Raw genomic sequence first — 20307 nt, forward strand, 5'->3', positions numbered from 1 at the left:
ACCCACTCCTGCCCTCATATCAAGTTATGGTGCTGATTTGTATGACTGGTGTTTCTCTCTAGGATGATTACTCTAATCCTGTCTGTTTACATGAGACTGGAACTCCTGCATCCCATTCCATCTTTATGTAAAAAGCCATCCAGTTAAATTCCAAGAACATGTCCTCAAAGCTACTTTTGCTAATTTAATTTGCTCCATTGTTCAATGGCCACTCCTGGGGGAAGGTTCTTTGGGCTTCTCTCCCTTGCTATTTCATACCTCCTACAACCCCACCCCCCACCACACCCAAATTGACCCTACATCTTGGTCCTCTAAGCCCAAACCATTTCTCCCCTCTGCCCAGCACCTTTCATCTCTGCCTTATACGTGTGATTGTCAGGTATCCCACAATGTGTACTTCCCTGCCACAGCTCAGTAATGACTGTTAGACTGTATCCATCCTTTCCTGTAACAGGCTCTTCCGACCCCATGAGCCCGCCTGCCCAATTACACCCATGTGCTCGCATAATCTACAACACCCAAGTCTTTGAGATATGGGAGGAAACTGGAGCCCCTAGAGGAAATCCATGTGGTCACTGGGAGAATGTACAAAGCCATTACAGTGGCAGAATTTAACCCAGGTCACTAGCACTGTTAATAGTGTTGTGCTAATCACTGCACAACTGTGCTGCCCAAATACACCTCAAATTCACCAGCCTTGTTAGAAATCCTGGATACTTGATGATAAAAGGTTTTCATTATCATCTTCCCAATTGACCCACACAAGATGCTGGAGGAACTCAGCAGGTCAGACAGCATCTATGGAAGTGAACAAACAGACGATGTTTTGGGCCAAGAACCACCTTTGGGACTCATTATCTTCCCAATACTTCCTCTGCTCTGTCCCTAACTGGGAGAATCCTCTTAAATTTATACGCACCACCCCTTTCTGATCTAATACACACTAGTTATTAGGCACTTGGCTCATATGCACTAACATTTTGTCCTTTAACTTACTAAGGTTCATCCTGCCGGAACCCTTGGCCTATCTATTCAACTTGAAACCTATCTGCAGCTCTACTAATTGGATTTACAAGCCCCAGAGTGATTCCAGTGAAGTTCATTCCCAGTTCTGGTGTATTGCCCTCTTGCTTTAGACCCACCTCCCCTGGGAAAATAAGATAGATAACATTTTTGAAAGGTCAGGGGGAGTGAGGAATGTGGGGAAGTGACAGGAGGAGGAGTTGAGTGCAGGACAGAGCAGACACAGAATGGCCTTCTTCTGCACCTGCTTTCTTGTATTTATCAGCCAAGGTAAAGAATGTAAAGTTAGAAAGATTTCACTGCAACTGTATACAGCACTAGTTCAGCCACAGCCTGAGTACTAAATGCTTCACTGGTCACCATGTTCTAGGGAAGAGTATTCCACTGGAGGAGGTGTGGAGATTAACGAGGATGTTGCCAGAACTGAATAAATAAAGCTACAGTCCTTAGGAAAGGTGTAGAGGGATATGGGCAAATGGGACTAGCTCAAATAACAGCATGGACAAGTTGGGCCAAAGGGCCTGTTTCCAAGCTGTGTAATTCCATCATCTCCATTGAATTGTTGGGAATGAGCAAACTAACAAAGATTTGAGAAGGGAGAATGACACCCTGCCATCCCTGTGTAAAGAACATTTCCCACACAGATGCAGTGTTTTCAGAACATTCTTAGGAGGGAAAAAACTGAGCAATAGAGAAGTAATGACGGTATCAAACTGAAACAAAAGATCTTCAATGTAACCACATGGAAAGGAGGTGGTAGAAACGTTTATTTCTTGTGTTGTGATGCACAGACTCCTAACTGGAGCACACAACAATGAAAGAGGAAGATCACTTGTTATGATACAATGTTCATTCTAAAGCCAATCCACATTTCAGTCGGTACAGTACTACAGCAAGAACACCTTCCCTCTCCCCACACACACCCCAGGATAAAACATGATCTCAGTGATCAGAAGAGGCAATGCTCGCCAAGTGCAACCTTTCCATTGAAGCAAATATTAAGGTGGTTTATGCAAAACATGTTCTGAGCCGTGGGGCTGCTGGACTAAACTACAAGTGAGATGAACCAATTCAAAGGTGTGGAGGCGACCTGGACTCTGGGCCAAGGCTCGATCTGCTCTCGATTATTCTTCAGCCTTTGCTAGTGGTCAGGGTCAGTACTGCCACCTCGCTCCACCCTACAACCAAGAACACACACAGCATCAGTGGTCAGACTTCATGGACAGAATTACCGCTGGGTTTATTTTTCCTCCCATTCTCTACCACCTAGACCATCTAGCCTCCCTGAATTGTTACTAATAATCTAACTGGCTGCTTCATCTGTTTATTTTATTTTAGAGATAGTTGTAGACTACTACAGCACAGAAACAGGCCTATCAGCCAAACCGGCCCATGCTGACCAAGATTTCCATCTAAGCTCATCCCATTTCCCCATCTTTGGCCCTATCCTTTTCAACCTTTTCTAGGCATGTACTTAAACAGAGGTGGTGCAAATGCCTATCTGTTCATCCCTCCCTCCCCCCCACCCCCAATCCATCCACTGAATCTTACCTCTGACAACACATCACTGGGACTCCTATGGCACTGTGGGAAAGAGAACAGGGCTCTGATTAATGGTTGGGGTTCAGATTGTTAAGACAAGAGGAAGAAGAGGATAGGGATCCTAGTGAAGGCTCCATCTACTAGTTTGGTTCTATTGCCGTTTCTTCCTCAGTGAAGACATAGTCCTTGTTTAATCGATGTCCTTTTACCTTATTCCCTTTTGTAATTTTTTTTGTACAGCACCCACATCTGATCTTTTCCATTTGACATACTCACAATGCCAGTTTGCTCTCATTCTCTCTTTCCTTCCTTTCCTGACATATGACCAAGCCTACTACACCTGCCGATTTTATAAGCCTCTTCCTTAGGGATAAATATTGCCTTTTAGCTTCTCCTGTTAGGTATGGATAGACCATATCTAGGATTTTGTACCTTATTTTTGCAATGAATTTAATTTATATACAATTCCTTTAAATCTCGCCATTGCCTGTGGTTTCCCAATCAACAAACACCCCTACCGAGATGCAGCACAGAGCGTCTTGGGAAGTCGTTCCTGCCTGTGGCCATCAAACTTTACAACTTATCCCTTGGAGGGTCAGACACCCTGAGCCAATAGGCTGGTCCTGGACTTATTTCCTAGCATAATTTACATATAACTATTGAACTATTTATGGTTTTATTACTATTTATTATTTATGGTGCAACTGTAACGAAAACCAATTTCCCCCGGGATCAATAAAGTATGACTATGACTACCAACATTAGAGTCAAAGGGTTACAGCATTGACTCACTTTGACCAACTTTCTGCCAACCACAAACCACACATTTATTCAAATCCTACACTAACTCATTTTATTGTCTCCACGTTCCCACCAACTTCCCCCTTTATTCTGACTGTTTGCCTCCAGCTGGTCAGTCAATCTTCTATCTCTGCTGGTATCTTTCCTGTAATACCATGGGCTCTTGGTAAGCAGCCTTATGTGTGATTCCTTGTCAAAGGCCTTCTGAAAATCCAAGTAAGCAACTAATTCTCCTGTGACTGCACTGATTGTTATAGAAAAATAGGGGGCTATGGCTAACCAGAGGTAATTTCTAAAGTAAGTACATGTTCGGCACAGCATCGTGGGCCATAGGGCCTGTATTGTGCTGTAGGTTTTCTATGTTTCTATGTTATTTCCTCAAAGAACTCCAACAGATTTGTCACACAAGATTTCCCCTTAAGGAAACCAAGCTGACTTTGACCCACTTTATCATGTGCCTCCAAGTACCCCAAAACTTTATTCTTAGTAATAGACTCCAACATCTTCCGAACCACTGAAGTCAGGTTAACTGACCTATAATTTCTTTCCTTCTGCCTCCCGTCCTTCAACAGTGGAGTGACATTTGCAATTTTCCAGAGCTTTGCTTCCTCACTGAAATCTAATCATTGTCCACATCAGAACAAATAACTTGGGTATGGGCAAGGTGTCAGTTATGCAAGACAAATTTAAAGAGCTGGGTGGGAAGCTTAGGGACAGAACTGACAAGGTGGTTTTCTTGGTAGTTTTGTCCATGCCACACACCAGTCCAGATGAGATGGGGGAGATTAGAAGATTTAACGTGTGGCTCAAATCATGCTGTAGTTTAGGGGGGCATAGGCTTATGGGACATTGGGTTACTTTTGGGGCAGACGGAACATGTACTGCCGGGACATCTTGCACTTGAAATAGAGGGGCACTAATGTACTGGGCAGGCGTATGCTTCAGTTAGTTGAGATCTGTTTAAACTAGGGAATGAGGGGACAGGGAACTTAGAATAGGGCAGCTCAACTGTTTAAACACCATAGTGGAGAATAACATATGAGGACATAAACCTATTATTGGCTTCAAAAATATAAAAATTGGTTGGAGTAGGATGCAAAACATCAGTAATAGATGAAGGATAGCCTGTAAAAATGCAAGAAGTACTAAAAATAAAATAAACAAGCTGGAATTATATGCAGGTGCTTATAGTATTATATAATAGCAATAACTGAAACTTGGCTGACCTCAAAGGATGATGCTGAATATAATGTTAAAGGATATACTTTACTTGGGAAAGATGGCCAAGATCATAAAGCTGGAGGTGTACCCATATACATAGGAAAAAACTTAAACACAAGGCTGCTTATGATAGGAGACGAGTGGAGACTTGATAAAGATATCTGGGTAAGAATTGAAAGGAATATCATTGGGTGTATGATTGTTTTGTTTTGACCCAGTATGTAAATACACCAAGGGGGGAGGCCTGTCTAGGTTTGATATTCTGTAACAATCGGGATAGAATTTTGAGTACAGAAATTGTCGAGCCTTTAGGAACAAATGATCATTGCATTATTAGACTCAAAGTTTTTTTGGGAGAATATATCAGTAAAAAGCCCAGCAAAGTGAATTTCAAAAAGGCAAACTTTGAGCAGATATGGCAAAGACTTCAGAAGGTAAACTGGAAAGAACTGCTTGATATTGAGTCAGTTGAGGAACAATGGGTTTGATTTAAAGAGGTAATACATGCAGTGCAGGAAATGTTCATACCCAAGGTCAGGAGAAGCAATAAAAACAATAGCTCAACTACATGGATGAATAAAAATATATATTTTTTAAAAAAACTGACAGCAATGTAAGGCATATAGGAAAAATACTAATGATGTTAACCATGGAGGATGTGAAAATATGAGAGCTACAGTCAAGAGAGAAATTCAGATTGCCAAAAGGTAGGTAGAGAAGGATATTGCTGATAATGCTAAGAATGACACCGAGATTTTTTTTCGATACTTTAGAAGTAAAAGAAAAGTCAAGTAGGAAGTTAAGAGTATTAAGAATAATAATGGGGCGTTAAGTTATGCAGAGAAGGATGTAGCGTTGTCGAGCATCACTAGATGTTCAAAATGGTTGGACACCTCTTATCCCACACTTCCTTTCCATGGTACCCACCTGTCTCTTTCTTTCTTACCCTTGGGTTCTTTTTCATCTCCTTCAACATTGTTCATTGTGCACTTGGTGTGATCTTTGCAGGACACCCATTCCTAGGGAGAGTAGCAATAGTACTGAATTTCCTCCATTTGAAGACAATTTCTCTTACTGTGGACTGATGAGCACTCAGGTCTTTAGAAATGCTTTTGTAGCACTTTCCAGCTTCATACATCTCCACAGTTCTTCTTCCAAGATCCTCTGAAAGTTTTTTCAATTGAGGCAGGGTGCACATAAACAGGTCTTTCTTAAGAAGAGCAGGCTCTGTCAGTAACCTGATTTTGGGTCTTTTTTATAGGGCAAGGCACCTCGACAACCCATACCTCTAAACTTATCTCATTAATTGGAACACCTTACTCCAAATAGCTTTTGTAGAAGGCAAAATCCCAGAGGTTCACATTCCTTTTTGAACCTAGACTGTGTTTAAATTGTGTACTCAGTAATACGAGAAGTATAATTGCTGTGTGTTATTAGTTTAGACAGATTCTGTCTGTCTATTATTGTGTCAAACCAGATTTTATGAGTATTTAATGCAGAAAACTAGGTTATTGCAAAGGGTTCACAAACTTTTTCTTGAAACTGTATCTATCCTGTGCCTTCCAAATTACTCCAGGAAACTCCAGCTATTGCTGCTCTGCCATCACCCTTGATAGTATCCCCTTCCAGGCAACTTTGACCAGCTCCTCTCTTATGTTTCTGTAGTTCCCTTTACTGCACTGTAATACTGATACATCTGGTTTTCCCTTCCCACTCTCAAACTGCAGGGTGAATTATATAATGATCATTGGCTCCTAAAAGTTCCTCTACCTTAAGCTCCCTAATCAAATCTGGTTCATAACACAATACCCAATCCAGAATCGCCTTTCCCCTAGTGGGCTCAACCACAAGCTGCTCTAAAAAGCCATGTCTTAGGCACTCTACTAGTTCCCTCTCTTGGGATCTAGCACCTTCCTGATTTTCCCAAACTACCTCCATATTGAAATCCCTATGACTATCGTGTCATTGCCCTTTTTACATGCCTTTTATATTTCCCATTGTAATTTATATCCCACATCCTGGCTACTGTTCAAAGACCTATATGTCAAGTCAAGTAACTCCCATCAGTTTCTGAACTCTACCCATGAGGATTCTACATCTTCTGATCCTATGTCACCTCTTTCTAAGGATATGTTTTAATTGTTTTTACCAACAGAGCCACTCCACTCCACCCCTTCTGCCCACCTGCCTGTCCTTTTGATACAAGGGGTATCCTTGGATGTTAAGTTCCCAACCATGATAATTTTTCATCCATGATTCAGTAATGCCTGCAGTATCATACCTGCCATTCTCTAACTGTGCTACAAGCTATTCTGTATATGCGTGCATTCAAATGTAGCACCTTCCATCCTGCATGTATCACCCTTTTTGATTTTTCACCCATGTTACACTTCAACTCATCCCACTGACTGCAATTTTACCCTACCATCTACTTGTCCTTCCTCATGGTCTCACTACACACTGCACTGACTTGTATACTAACTGCCCTATCCTCAAACCTATCACTTTGGTTCCCATGCCCCTGACAAATTAGTTTAATCTCCTCCAAACAGCTCTGGCAAACCTCTCTTCAAGGATATTGGCTCCCTTCAGTTTTGTACAGGTTGTACCTTCCCCAGAAGAGATCCAGAAATCTGAAAACTGCCCCCGCCACAGTTCCTCAGCTACATTGTATGTAATAGAATCTAAATGATCTTTTCCCTACTTGGTTCCTCAGCATTTTGGTGTGGGAAGCCATCTTGTACACATTTATCACCTTCATTTTTACTGCTAAGATGGTATGTCCAGCCTACGTGTAGATGGAAGCTCTGAATGATTCCTGTTTAACACCCGTATCTTAAATTTCCTGATTTATGCTGTGTGCAATATTATGCTGGTCATTTGGAATAACACTAAGTATCCTTGTTGTCTGCCCTTTCTAACTGTTGAATATTTTTCCATATTTAGGTCTCAGTTCCAGTCACCCTTCAGCCATACATTTCTGTAATTACACTTAGTAGCCACTTTATTAGTGTATGTTCCTGGTCTTCTGCTGCTGTGTCCCATCCACTTCAAGATCCAACATGTACGTCCAGAGACGCCGTACTGCACACCACTGTTGTATTACTTGGTTATTTGAGGTACTGCTGCTTTCCTGTCTGCTCACAGAACTGCCACTCACTGGATGGTTTTTGTTTTTGTTTTTGTTTTTACACCATTCTCTTTAAACTCCAGAGATTTGTGCATGAGAGTCCCAGGAGTCCAGTAGTTTCTTAGATACTCAAACCACCCCATCTGATGCCAACAATCATCCCATAGTCAAAGTCACTTGCACCACATTTCTTCCCCATTCTGATGTTTGGTCTGAACAACAACCAAACCTTTTGACCATGTATGCATGCTTTTATGCATCGAGATGCCAATTGGCTGATTAGATATTTGCATTAAGAAGCAATAAAGTGGCCACTGATTGTAGATCATGTTTCCATACTTTGACATCGCTTAGATCTTTGCCTTTATTTCTGCAGTACATATATCTCACCTACTAATTTTCCAACTTCCTGCCACTTTGTTTTTCTCATTGAATCTTCCAAGGTTCAGAGAAAGCCCCACCTACCAAATTAGATTATACTCCCCAAAAACCATAAGACCATAAGATATAGGAGCAGAAGTAGGCCATTCAGCTCATCGAGTCTGCTCCGCCTTTCAATCATGGGCTGATTCAATTCTTCCAGTTATCCCCACTCCCCTGCTTTCATCCCATACCCTAAAAGACCATAAGATATAGGAGCAGAAGTAGGCCATTCAGCCCATCGAGTCTGCTCCGCCTTTCAATCATGGGCTGATTCAATTCTTCCAGTTATCCCCACTCCCCTGCTTTCATCCCATACCTTAAAAGACCATAAGATATAGGAGCAGAAAACAAAACAAAAGAATCCCATAGCTGTGTGAAATGTGATTGGAAAAAATAGGTGTGGCTTTCTTAGAAGCATAGAAAACCTACAACAAAATACAGGCCCTTCAACCCACAATGCTATGCCGAACATGTATTTACTTTAGAAATTACCTCCGGTTACCCATAGCCCCCTATTTTTCTAAGTCCCATGTACCTATCCAGGAATCTCTTACAAGACCCTATTGTATCCGCTTCCACCACTGTTGCCAGCAGCCCATTCCACACATTCACCACTCTCTGCGTAAAAAAAAACTGACCCCGACATCTCCTCTGTACCTACTTCCAAGCCCCTTAAAACTCCGGCTTCTCATGTTAGCCATTTCAGCCCTGGGAAAAAGCCTCTGCCTATCCACACAATCAATGCCTCTCATCATCTTATACATCTCATCATCTTCAACTGAGAAGATGGAAGGCTCAAATAAAGGAAAGAAAATAGAGGATAAAGCTTTCGTGAAACAGCAGAGACAAATGTCAGTATGAAGTGGTTGAATTTAGTTAGTAAATGTTAATATTATTTATAGAATGTAAGTGTTGCACACCTACTGGGTTTCCATGGCAGTCCTATGGGCAGTCAACTGAGAGAGAGGGGGATAATGATCCTAAGATAAATATCTTTGGGTCAAGAGGAGGGAGATGTTGGCCAGAAGAAATTACAGTATGCAATGAGTGGATTTGATAAATCTGACAAATCAAGGACTGAAGGATCAGACAAACCACCGCCTCCCCCACCCCTATTTTGTGGACTCTGAACTGATACTTGCTCCGAGAGAATCTAATCAGAGCAATTGAATGTGGACACAAAGAGCTTCAGGTAATCCTGAGAACATTCCCAAATGAGTAGCTAGTTATTATGTCAAATGCCGGACCTACCAAAGAAACAATCTGTAATCTCGTTGGACTCTGTCTGGGTCACGTCATAAATGGTTTGGACCAGTCAGAGTTGAAAGACACAGATACACAAGGCTGGGGTGGGCAGAACCATAATGCAATGTTGGTTGTAGCCCTGGACAAGAACTAGTAAGGTGGTGACCCAGGTAGGTCAGGTGACCTTGAGCCAATGGGATGGAGATCCACCAGTTTAATTGATAAGGAACATGGAAAGAGTAGGGCCAATAAGTCTCCAGAAACTGGAGACCAACTATCGTGGATGAGGAGGACCCCACGGACGTGTGGAGATCAGGATCACAAGGAACGCCTGGCTAGCACAGGCTCCTTTCCCGGGTAATAGCTTGTCTCTTTATAGACAGTTCATAGAGAGTCAGGGATTCTAGTAGGGTGCACACAGGGAGATAGCTTGTGAAGCCACGTGAGTGGTAGAATGGGTACAAGTAGAACACACAAAGAATATCCTGGAAATTTTGAGAACCAAGGGTCCAAATGAGAATGAGAAACATTGTTATTGCTATTATAAAGGATTGGAGAAAATAATGGTGTTACAAGTGCCAGATCTGTTAGACCAAATACCCTGTATTTAAAGGAACTTAAGAACCACTGAAATTGTGGATGCATTAGGGGTGATCTTCCAGAATTCCCAAACTTCTAGAAACATCCCACTGGACTTGACACTGACGAATATAATCCAGCTGTTTAGTAGGAGAGAAAGAACTTGAACATCTGTGAATCAGCCGTGGGAGATGCTCTGAACTGTTATTAAAGATATGGTAAGTGAACATTGAAAATGTGCTGAGATTCAGCAAATCACTATAGTTGAGTGAGGGGTAATCGTGTTTTAGAAGGTTGGTGTGATGGATGCAATGTAACAGTATTTTCAGAGACATTTGATAAAGTGCTTTGAAAGAGATAGTTACACAAACAAAGTTTCTGAAGCTGGGGTAAGGTAGCAGCCTTGAAGACATTCAGTGAAGCTTCATTCAATTGAGCCTTAGCAGCAGGAGTTATTCAAAGGGGGGGGGGGGTGATGGGAGGGGCCTGTTTTCAGAGGGTTTCAGAAAATAAGAAATGATTTGGCCAAGTCTGACTTTCTGAAAATGATAGAGGGGAGATCTGAGCGTTGTATTTATCCAGTTGGAGCTTGGTCAATCTATGTCAAGTTGAGAATGCTCAACTCGAATGTGAAGGAGATGCTGACTGGGGAAGTACAGGGTCACATATCATTATCATCATCATGAAAGGCCATGCAGGTTCCAGAGAACACATGCAGACATGCATGGGACTTTACATAAAGAGGGTAATGGTGGGGGGGGGGTACTGAGGGAGGGTCACACTGTGGGATGGGTGGCACACTGGAGGGAGTTTATTATTAAGGGAGTGTCATGCTGTAGGAGGGGTGGTACTGAGGGAGCGTCGCACTGTGGAAGGGGTGGTATAAAGGAGAGTCACACTGGGAGGGAGCAGTACTGAGTATATACTGTCAGTGGGGTTCGTGCAGAGAAAGTAATGCTCATTAAATGTACATTTGACAGATGAGTACTACACCAGCAAAGTGATCACCCCGTTCTTATTTCTGAGTTCTACTAGTGGCCTCATTTGAAGAATCTTCCAGGGCACCCTCCCTGCGTATTGCAGTGATGTTCCTCCCTGATCAATCCTGCAATGTCCCATGCTCTTTCATCTTCCCTTTTATCACCCTTGAAACTTCAACACAATGGCACGTCGGGCTGCCACCCCTTCCTCTCAACAACAACTGTAACTGCAATATTGGATTTCCCGCGTGCTGATCAACGCTCTGAGCACCAGTCCTGGTTGCCAGCTGCTTTGCGGTAAAATGGATTTTGTTCAGCCAACAGACTCCCTCCCACTGTCTCCTCTGGGTTCAGGGGGTCTCCCAGCTCATCTATACCCTGACCTCTCAGTCGCCAGCCGGGGGGAGGTGGTGGGCAGCCAATCGTCCTGCAGAGCTTGCTTTGCGCAGATTAACTGCATTACCATGAACTGCGCTGGCTGCTGGAGAGCTGGGACGTCTGGAGCCGTGAGAGGCCCGCATATACACGAGTGCTTTTCTGCCATGAGTCCACTGACAAACCTGTGCCTGGCTCTGCTGGTGAGTGTATTCCTACCTCGGACCTCCAGTCTGCATTCGCTCTCTGCCTCCCCAAGGTTGTTGACGGCCTTGCAGCAGTAGGTCCCGGCATCGAAGGGACACGGCTTCCGGATCTCCAGAGTCAGCACCCCGTGGTTACAGAACGTCCTGTAGCGGGCATCAGTCGACAGGTCCAGATGGTTCTTGTACCACGTCACCTTGGGCTTGAAGTTGCAGGAGGGAGAAGAAGAATGCGAAAATGTGAAGGAACTGAGGAAGAGGGAGAAAGATGAAAAAACAGCGAGAGAGTGATTGAGGGGGAGAGTTGGAGTGAGAGAGGGGTAAGACATAGGGAGGGGAGAGAGGGAGTGAAGGACAGGGACAGGGAGTGAAAGGGGGGAGAGAAATGGAATGAGAGGGGAGAGGATTGAGAGGGGTAGGAGAGAAATGGTGAGGGAATGAGGGGGAGAAAGACATGGAGAGGGGAGAGACGGAGTGGGAGAGAAATGGAGAGAGGGGCAGAGAGAGATGGAGAGGGAGTGAGGGGCAGGGACAGGGAGTGAAAGAGGGGTAGGAGAGAAATGGTGAGAGAATGAGGGGGAAAAAGACATGGAGAGGGGAGAGATGAAATGAGAGATGGAGTGGGAGAGAAATGGAGTGAGGGACAGAGAGGGATGGAGAGGAAGAGAGACATAGTGAGGGAGGGGCACAAGGAAGTAAGAGAGGGAGTGAGAGAGGGTTTAAATCACTGGCCACAGTGAGACTCCAGGCGCTCTGTGTCCGGGTAGTCCAATACCTTGGGGGTGCCACGAAGGGCACAGCTGAGGGTGGCATTGTACCCACAGATGACGGAGCGATCAACAAGTGGGCGGGTGAACTTGGGCGGCTCTGTGAAGTCGTGCTGCTTGTAGCTGGGTGGCTTGTAGTCTGTCCCTGCCAGAGATAGTGGGAAGAAACCTGGTTAGAGTCCGGCAGAGCTGGTGCCTCCCTCAGCTGGGTAACCTCCACAATCCAAATCCTGACCTGGGGTGGAGGGGAGCAGGATCATCCTCTGAGGCAAGCCTCACCCCTCCAACCCGTAGGACACTTTATAAGGCAATTCCCATTATACTTGTGTAAGGGGAACATCTTCACAGAGGGAGGTGTGAGGCTGGAATGAACAGTGGTAAATGCTGATTCAACTGTAATATGGAAGAAAGGTTTGGAAAGGTATGTGGATGAGAGGTATGGAGGGATATGATCCAGGTGAAGCAGATGGGACTAGGCAGAAGACTGGACCAGTATTGACTAAATGGGCTGAAGAACCTGTTTCTATAATTATGACATGGGAATTTACATTCATGGTAAAGACTGGGGTGGAATGCATCATGTCTGATTGTTGGGTTCTTGCCCAGTCCTGCCTCTAACCTTGTTTAACACAGACCTCTGGGCCCCAGCCCTTACAATGTTTGCACAATCTGATGAAAGGCGATTAAATCAGCTTTTCTCTCCACAGATGCTGCCTGACTAACTGATTGTTCCCAGCACATTTTGTACATGTTTCAGATTTCCAGCATGGTGTGATACCTTTGGTTGGGATGGAAGGAGGACTGTCACAAAACAGAAACGATTGAAATGCAGGGCAGCCAACAGCTAAGACTGATGATCTTTGAGCATTGATCAGCATGGGGAACACAGTATTATTGTGATCACAATCATCAGTGAAAGAAGGGCAAGGCTGGCAGCTCGGCGTCCCAGGATGTAAAGTTTTAGATGTGATAAGGGGAAGGTAAAAGAGCAGACGGCATCGCAAAATTGACTGGGGAGAACATCAATTCAGTACTCGGGGACTGCTCATGAAATAAGTCAAATTTAGGAAGAAAGTGATTTTACTACAGGTACCAAATAACCAGTGGGAGATAAAGGAGCAGCTACGCAGACTAAACTAGAAGGTCTGAGCTTGGCCTTGCTGGATTGTTATTGTTGGAATACAGGAGAATGAGGGGTAACCCCGTAGAAGATTAAAAAATCATGAGCAGTATGAATATGATGGACAGTTATAGTTTTTTCCCTAGGGTCAGAGAGTGCAAAATGAGTGGGCACAGATACAAGATCAAAAGGGATTTAAAAGAGACCCAGGAGATAACTTTGTTACAAAGAAGGATAGTGCACACCTTAAATGAGAGGCCAGGGAAGAGTCGATATGATTACAACACTTAACCTGTAAAGAGCTGCAGGGGAAGTGGTCATTACAATTACAACATTAAACCTGCAATGAGGGGCCGGGGAAGGGTCAAGGTGGGATCTGTTACAACGTTTAAATTTCAATGAGGGTCCGGGGAAGGGTCGAGGTGGGTTCCGTTACAACGTTTAAACTCAAATGAGGGGCCGGAGAAGAGTCGAGGTGGGTTTGGTAACATAGAACATAGAATAGTACAGCACAGTACAGGTCCTTCGGCCCACAATGTTGTGCCGACCCTCAAACCCTGCCTCCCATATAAGCCCCCACCTTAAATTCCTCCATATACCTGTCTAGTAGTCTCTTAAACTTCACTAGTGTATCTGCCTCCACCACTGACTCAGGCAGTGCATTCCATGCACCAACCACTCTCTGAGTAAAAAACCTTCCTCTAATATCCCCCTTGAACTTCCCACCCCTTACCTTAAAGCCATGTCCTCTTGTATTGAGCAGTGGTGCCCTGGGGAAGAGGCGCTGGCTATCCACTCTATCTACTCCTCTTATTATCTTGTGCACCTCTATCATGTCTCCTCTCATCCTCCTTCTCTCCAAGGAGTAAAGCCCTAGCTCCCTTAATCTCTGATCATAATCCATACTCTCCATACCAGGCAGCATCCTGGTAAATCTCCTCTGTACCCTTTCCAATGCTTCCACATCCTTCCTATAGTGAGGCAACCAGAACTGGACACAATACTCCAAGTGTGGCCTAACCAGAGTTTTATAGAGCTGCATCATTACATCGCGACTCTTAAACTCTATCCCTCGACTTATGAAAGCTAACACCCCATAAGCTTTCTTAACTACCCTATCCACCTGTGAGGCAACTTTCAGGGATCTGTGGACATGTGCCCCGAGATCCCTCTGCTCCTCCACACTACCAAGTATCCTGCCATTTACTTTGTACTCTGCCTTGGAGTTTGTCCTTCCAAAGTGTACCACCTCATACTTATCCGGGTTGAACTCCATCTGCCACTTCTCAGCCCACTTCTGCATCCTATCAATGTCTCTCAGCAATTCTTGACAATCCACTACACTATCTACAACACCACCAACCTTTGTGTTGTCTGCAAACTTGCCAACCCACCCTTCTACCCCCACATCCAGGTCGTTAATAAAAATCACAAAAAGTAGAGGTCCCAGAACAGATCTTTGTGGGACACCACTAGTCACAATCCTCCAATCTGAATGTACTCCCCCCACCACAACCCTCCGCCTTCTGCAGGCAAGCCAATTCTGAATCCACCTGGCCAAACTTCCCTGGATCCTATGCCTTCTAACTTTCTGAACAACCCTACCGTGTGGAACCTTGTCAATTGCCTTACTAAAACCTATATAGATCACATCCACTGCACTACCCTCATCTATATGCCTGGTCACCTTCTCAAAGAACTCTATCAGGCTTGTTAGACACGATCTGCCCTTCACAAAGCCATGCTGACTGTCCCTGATCAGACCATCATTCTCTAAATGCTGAGGGGTCCTATCTCTAAGAATCTTTTCCAACAGCTTTCCCACCACAGACGTAAGGCTCACTGGTCTATAATTACCCCGACTATCCTTACTACCTTTTATGAACAAGGGGACAACATTCGCCTCCCTCCAATCCTTCAGTACCATTCCCGTGGACAACGAGGACATAAAGATCCTAGCCAGAGGCTCAGCAATCTCTTCTCTCGCCTCGTGGAGCAGCCTGGGGAATATTCCGTCAGGCCCCAGGGACTTATCTGTCCTAATGTATTTTAACAACTCCAACACCTCCTCTCCCTTAATATCAACATGCTCCAGAACATCAATCTCACTCATATTGTCCTCACCATCATCAAGTTCCCTCTCATTGGTGAATACCGAAGAGAAGTATTCATTGAGGACCTCGCTCACTTCCACAGCCTCCAGGCACATCTTCCCACCTTTATCTCTAATCGGTCCTACCTTCGCTCCTGTCATCCTTTTTTTCTTCACATAATTGAAGAATGTCTTGGAGTTTTCCTTTACCCTACTCGCCAAGGCCTTCTCATGCCCCCTTCTTGCTCTTCTCAGCCCCTTTCTTGCTTCCCTATATTCCTCAATAGACCCATCTGATCCTTGCTTCCTAAACCTCATGCATGCTGCCTTCTTCCACCTGACTAGATTTTCCACCTCACTTGTCACCCATGGTTCCTTCACCCTACCATTCTTTATCTTCCTCACCGGGACAAATTTATCCCTAACATCCTGCAAGAGATCTCTAAACATCGACCACATGTCCATAGTACATTTCCCTGCAAAAACATCATCCCAATTCACACCCACAAGTTCTAGCCTTATAGCCTCATAATTTGCCCTTCCCCAATTAAAAATTTTCCTGTCCTCTCTGATTCTATCCTTTTCCATGATAATGCTAAAGGCCAGGGAGCGGTGGTCACTGTCCCCCAGATGCTCACCCTCTGAGAGATCTGTGACCTGACCCAGCTCATAACCTAGTACTAGATCTAGTATGGCATTCAATCGGTCGGCCTGTCCACATACTGTGACAGGAATCCGTCCTGGACACACTTAACAAACTCTGCCCCATCTAAACCCTTGGAACTAATCAGATGCCAATCAATATTAGGGAAGTTAAAGTCACCCATGATAACAACCCTGTTATTTTTGCACCTTTCCAAAATCTGCCTCCCAATCTGCTCCTCTGTATCTCTGCTGCTACCAGGGGGCCTATAGAATACCCCCAATAGAGTAACTGATCCCTTCCTGTTCCTGACTTCCACCCATATTGACTCAAAAGAGGATCCTGCTACATTACCCACCCTTTCTGTAGCTGTAGTAGTATCCCTGGCCAGTAATGCCACCCCTCCTCTCCTTTTTCGGCCCTCTCTATCCCTTTTAAAACACTGAAATCCAGGAATATTGAGAATCCATTCCTGCCCTGGTGCCAGGCAAGTCTCTGTAATGGCCACTACATCATAATAGAATGTACGTATCCAAGCTCTCAGTTCATCACCTTTGTTCCTGATGCTTCTTGCATTGAGGTACACACATTTCAGCCCTTCTACCTTACTGTCTTTACGCCGTTTATTCTGCTTCTCTTTCCTCAAAGCCTCTCTGTATGTTAGATCTGACTTTACTCCATGCACTTCTTTCACTGCTCTATCGCTCTGGGTCCCATCCCCCTCGCAAATTAGTTTAAACCCTCCCGAACCATGCTAGCAAACCCACCTGCAAGGATATTGCTCCCCCTCGAGTTCAGGTGCAACCCATCCAATCTGTACATGTCCCACCTTCCCCAGGAAGAGATCCCAATGATCTAAAAATCTAAAACCCTGCTCCCTGCACTAACTCCTCAGCCACACATTCAATTCCATCTCCTCCAATTCTTACCATTACTGTCACGTAGCACTGGCAGCAATCCTGAGAACGCCACCCTTGAGGTCCTGTCCTTCAGCCTTCTGCCTAGTTCCCGAAACTCACATTTCAGGACCTCATCCCTCTTCCTGCCTGTCGTTGGTCCCAACATGTATCACGACTTCTGGTTGCTTTCCCTCTCATACCAGGATGTCGTGCACCCAGTCATGGACATCCCGGACCCTGGCACCCAGGAGGCAACAAACCATGCGGGTGTCCTTCTCGTGTCCACAAAATCTCCTGTCTGCTCCCCTGACTATAGAGTCTCCAATGACGACAGCTCTCCTCTTCTCCGTCCCACCCTTCTGCACCACAGGGTCAGACTCAGTGCCTGCCACCGTGGCTCACACCTGGTCAGTCGTCCCTGCCAACAGTATCCAGGACGGTAAACTTATTATTCAGGGGAATGGCTACAGGGGTGCTCTGCATTACCTGTCTTCTCACCTTTGCTTTCCCCCCTCTGACTGTCACCCAACGACCTGCTTCCGACAGCCTAGGTGTGACTACCTCCCTGTAGCTCTCATCTACGACTGCCTCATTCTCCCTTATGAGTCGAAGGTCACCCAGCTGCTGCTCCAGATTCCTTACACAGTCTTCCAGATCGTCCAGCCGTATGCACCTCTGGCAGATGTGACTCTGCGGGAGAGGGGAGTTCCCCCAAGACTAACACATCTCACATGAGAGGCACATCACTGTCTCAGGAGACATTGTAAAAACTAACTGCGAGCTAGCTTGTCCTCCGCCTCTTCTCATCGAAGCCTCTTGAGTCAAAGCCTCAAAGCTCCACTCCTTCACTGGCCCACTCACGCACTGGCCGCTTCGCTTGAGCTATCCCTCTATTTACAATGTTTAACCTGAAATGAGGGGCCGGGGAAGGGTCGGGGTGGGTTCAGATACAACATTAAACCTGCAATGAGGGGCCGAGGAAGGGTCGAGGTGGGTTTCGTTATATTAAACTGCAATGAGGGGCTGGGGAAGGGTCGGGGTGGGTTCCATTACAACATTAAACTGCAATGAGGGGCTGGGGAAGGGTCGGGGTGGGTTCCATTACAACATTAAACTGCAATGAGGGGCCGGGGAAGGGTCGAGGTGGGTTCAGTTACAACGTTTAAACTTCAATGAGGGGCCGGGGAAGGGTCGAGGTGGGTTCCATTACACCGTTTAAATTGCAATGAGGGACCGGGGAAGGGTCGGGGTGGGTTCGGTTACAACATTAAATTGCAATGAGGGGCCGGGAAAGGGTCAAGGTGGGTTCCATTACACCGTTTAAACTGCAATGAAGGGCCGGGGAAGGGTCGACAATAGACAATAGGTGCAGGAGTAGGCCATTCAGCCCTTCGAGCCTGCACCACCATTCACTGTGATCATGGCTGATCATCCGCAATCAGTACCCCGTTCCTGTCTTCTCTCCATATCCCTTGACTCTGCTATCATTAAGAGCTCTACCTAACTCTTTCTTGAAAGCATCCAGAGAATTGGCCTCCACTGCCTTCTGAGGCAGAGCATTCCACAGATCCACAACTCTCTGGGTGAAAAAGTTTTTCCTCAACTCCGTTCTAAATGGCCTACCCCTTATTCTCAAATTATGGCCTCTGGTTCTGGACTCCCCCAACATCGGGAACATGTTTCCTGCCTCTAGCATGGTCCAATCCCTTAATAATCTTATATGTTTCAATCGGATCCCCTCTCATCCTTCTAAATTCCAGTGTATACAAGCTCAGTTGCTCCAATCTTTCAACATATGACAGTCCTGCCATCCCGGGAATTAACTGCGTGAACCTCTGCTGCAATACCTCAATAGCAAGAATGTCCTTCCTCAAATTTGGAGACCAAAACTGTACACAATACTCCAGGTGTGGTCTCACCAGGGCCCTATATAACTGCAGAAGGACCTCTTTGGTCCTATGCTCAACTCCCCTTGTTATGAAGGCCAACATGCCATTAGCTTTCTTCACTGCCTGCTGTACCTGTATGCTTTCTTTCAGTGACTGATGAACAAGGACACCAAGATCTCATTGTACTTCCCCTTTTCCTAAATTGACACCATTCAAATAGTAATCTGCCTTCCTGTTCTTGCCACCAAAGTGGATAATCTCACATTTATCCACATTAAGCTGCATCTGCCATGCACCTGCCCACTCACCCAACCTGTCCAAGTCATCCTGCATTCTCATAACATCCTCCTCACATTTCACACTGCCACCGAGCTTTGTGTCATCTGCAAATTTGCTAATGCTACTTTTAACCCCTTCATCTAAATCATTAATGTACATTGTAATTAGCTGCGGTCCCTGCACCAAGCTTTGCGGTACCCCACTAGTCACCGCCTGCCATTCTGAAAGAGACCCGTTAATCCCTACTCTTTGTTTCGAGCTGGGTTCCATTACAACATTAAACCTGCAATGAGGGGCCGGGGAAGGGTCGAGGTGGGTTCCATTACACCGTTTAAACTACAATGAGGGGCCGGGGAAGGATCAAGGTGGGTTCCATTACACCGTTTAAACTACAATGAGGGGCCGGGGAAGGGTCGAGGTGGGTTCTGTTTCAACATTAAACTGCAATGAGGGGCCGGGGAAGGGTGGAGATGGGTTCCATTACAAGGTTTAAGAGGTATTTGCTTAGATACATTCCAGGAGTGCTTGAGGAGTTATGGGCCAAATACAGGCAATTGGGACTAGTAGGGAGAAAACTGTGGCTGGTGCAGACCAATTGGGCTGAAATGCCTATTTCTCCATCAATGACACAGTTGTAGAATAATAGGATTAGAGAAGTGGGAGCTTTTACCTTCCCCAGTACTGACCATCTAGTCGTTGTGAAACTATTGGAAAGAGAAAACTAAGGGGCAGGATGGGGATTGATTTGGGATGGTAAGCATGGCTTTGTTTGTGAAACACCCTGTCACCGATATGACGTAATTTTCAAAGATTAACAAAGTACGTGCATCGGTTCATCTCAAAGAAGGCACTGCATTCTAAAGGGAGGTTCAACCGTGGCTGCCAAGGGATATCAAACACCGCATAAAAGCACGAGGGGACGTGAAATATAGCATAAATTCGTGAGAGGTTAGAGGATTAGCAAAATTTTAAAAACCAACAGAAGGCCACTAAAAATAATAACGAGTGGAAAAAGTTAAATATGAAAGTAAGCTAGCCAATAATATAAAAGAAGATGCCAAAAGTTATTTTCAGATATATAAAGAGTAAAAGAGAG

General features: G+C 45.0%; 1 protein-coding gene across 1 annotated transcript in view; it reads right to left on the bottom strand.

Annotated features, from left to right (window-relative positions):
• Positions 1 to 1769: 1769 nt before the first annotated feature.
• Positions 1770 to 20307, bottom strand: part of mybpc3 (myosin binding protein C3) — a 142594-nt gene continuing 124056 nt past the window's right edge. Inside the window, exons 26-28 of the mRNA XM_072272119.1 lie at positions 12298 to 12434; positions 11539 to 11725; positions 1770 to 2201 (exon numbers count right to left, since the gene is read on the bottom strand). Coding sequence (XP_072128220.1) covers positions 2155 to 2201; positions 11539 to 11725; positions 12298 to 12434 — 371 coding nt within the window. The 3' untranslated portion in view covers positions 1770 to 2154. The remainder of the gene's footprint in view (positions 2202 to 11538; positions 11726 to 12297; positions 12435 to 20307) is intronic.

This window comes from Mobula birostris, chromosome 11 (genome assembly GCF_030028105.1).
Source record: "Mobula birostris isolate sMobBir1 chromosome 11, sMobBir1.hap1, whole genome shotgun sequence".
NCBI classification, from domain to species: domain Eukaryota; kingdom Metazoa; phylum Chordata; class Chondrichthyes; order Myliobatiformes; family Myliobatidae; genus Mobula; species Mobula birostris.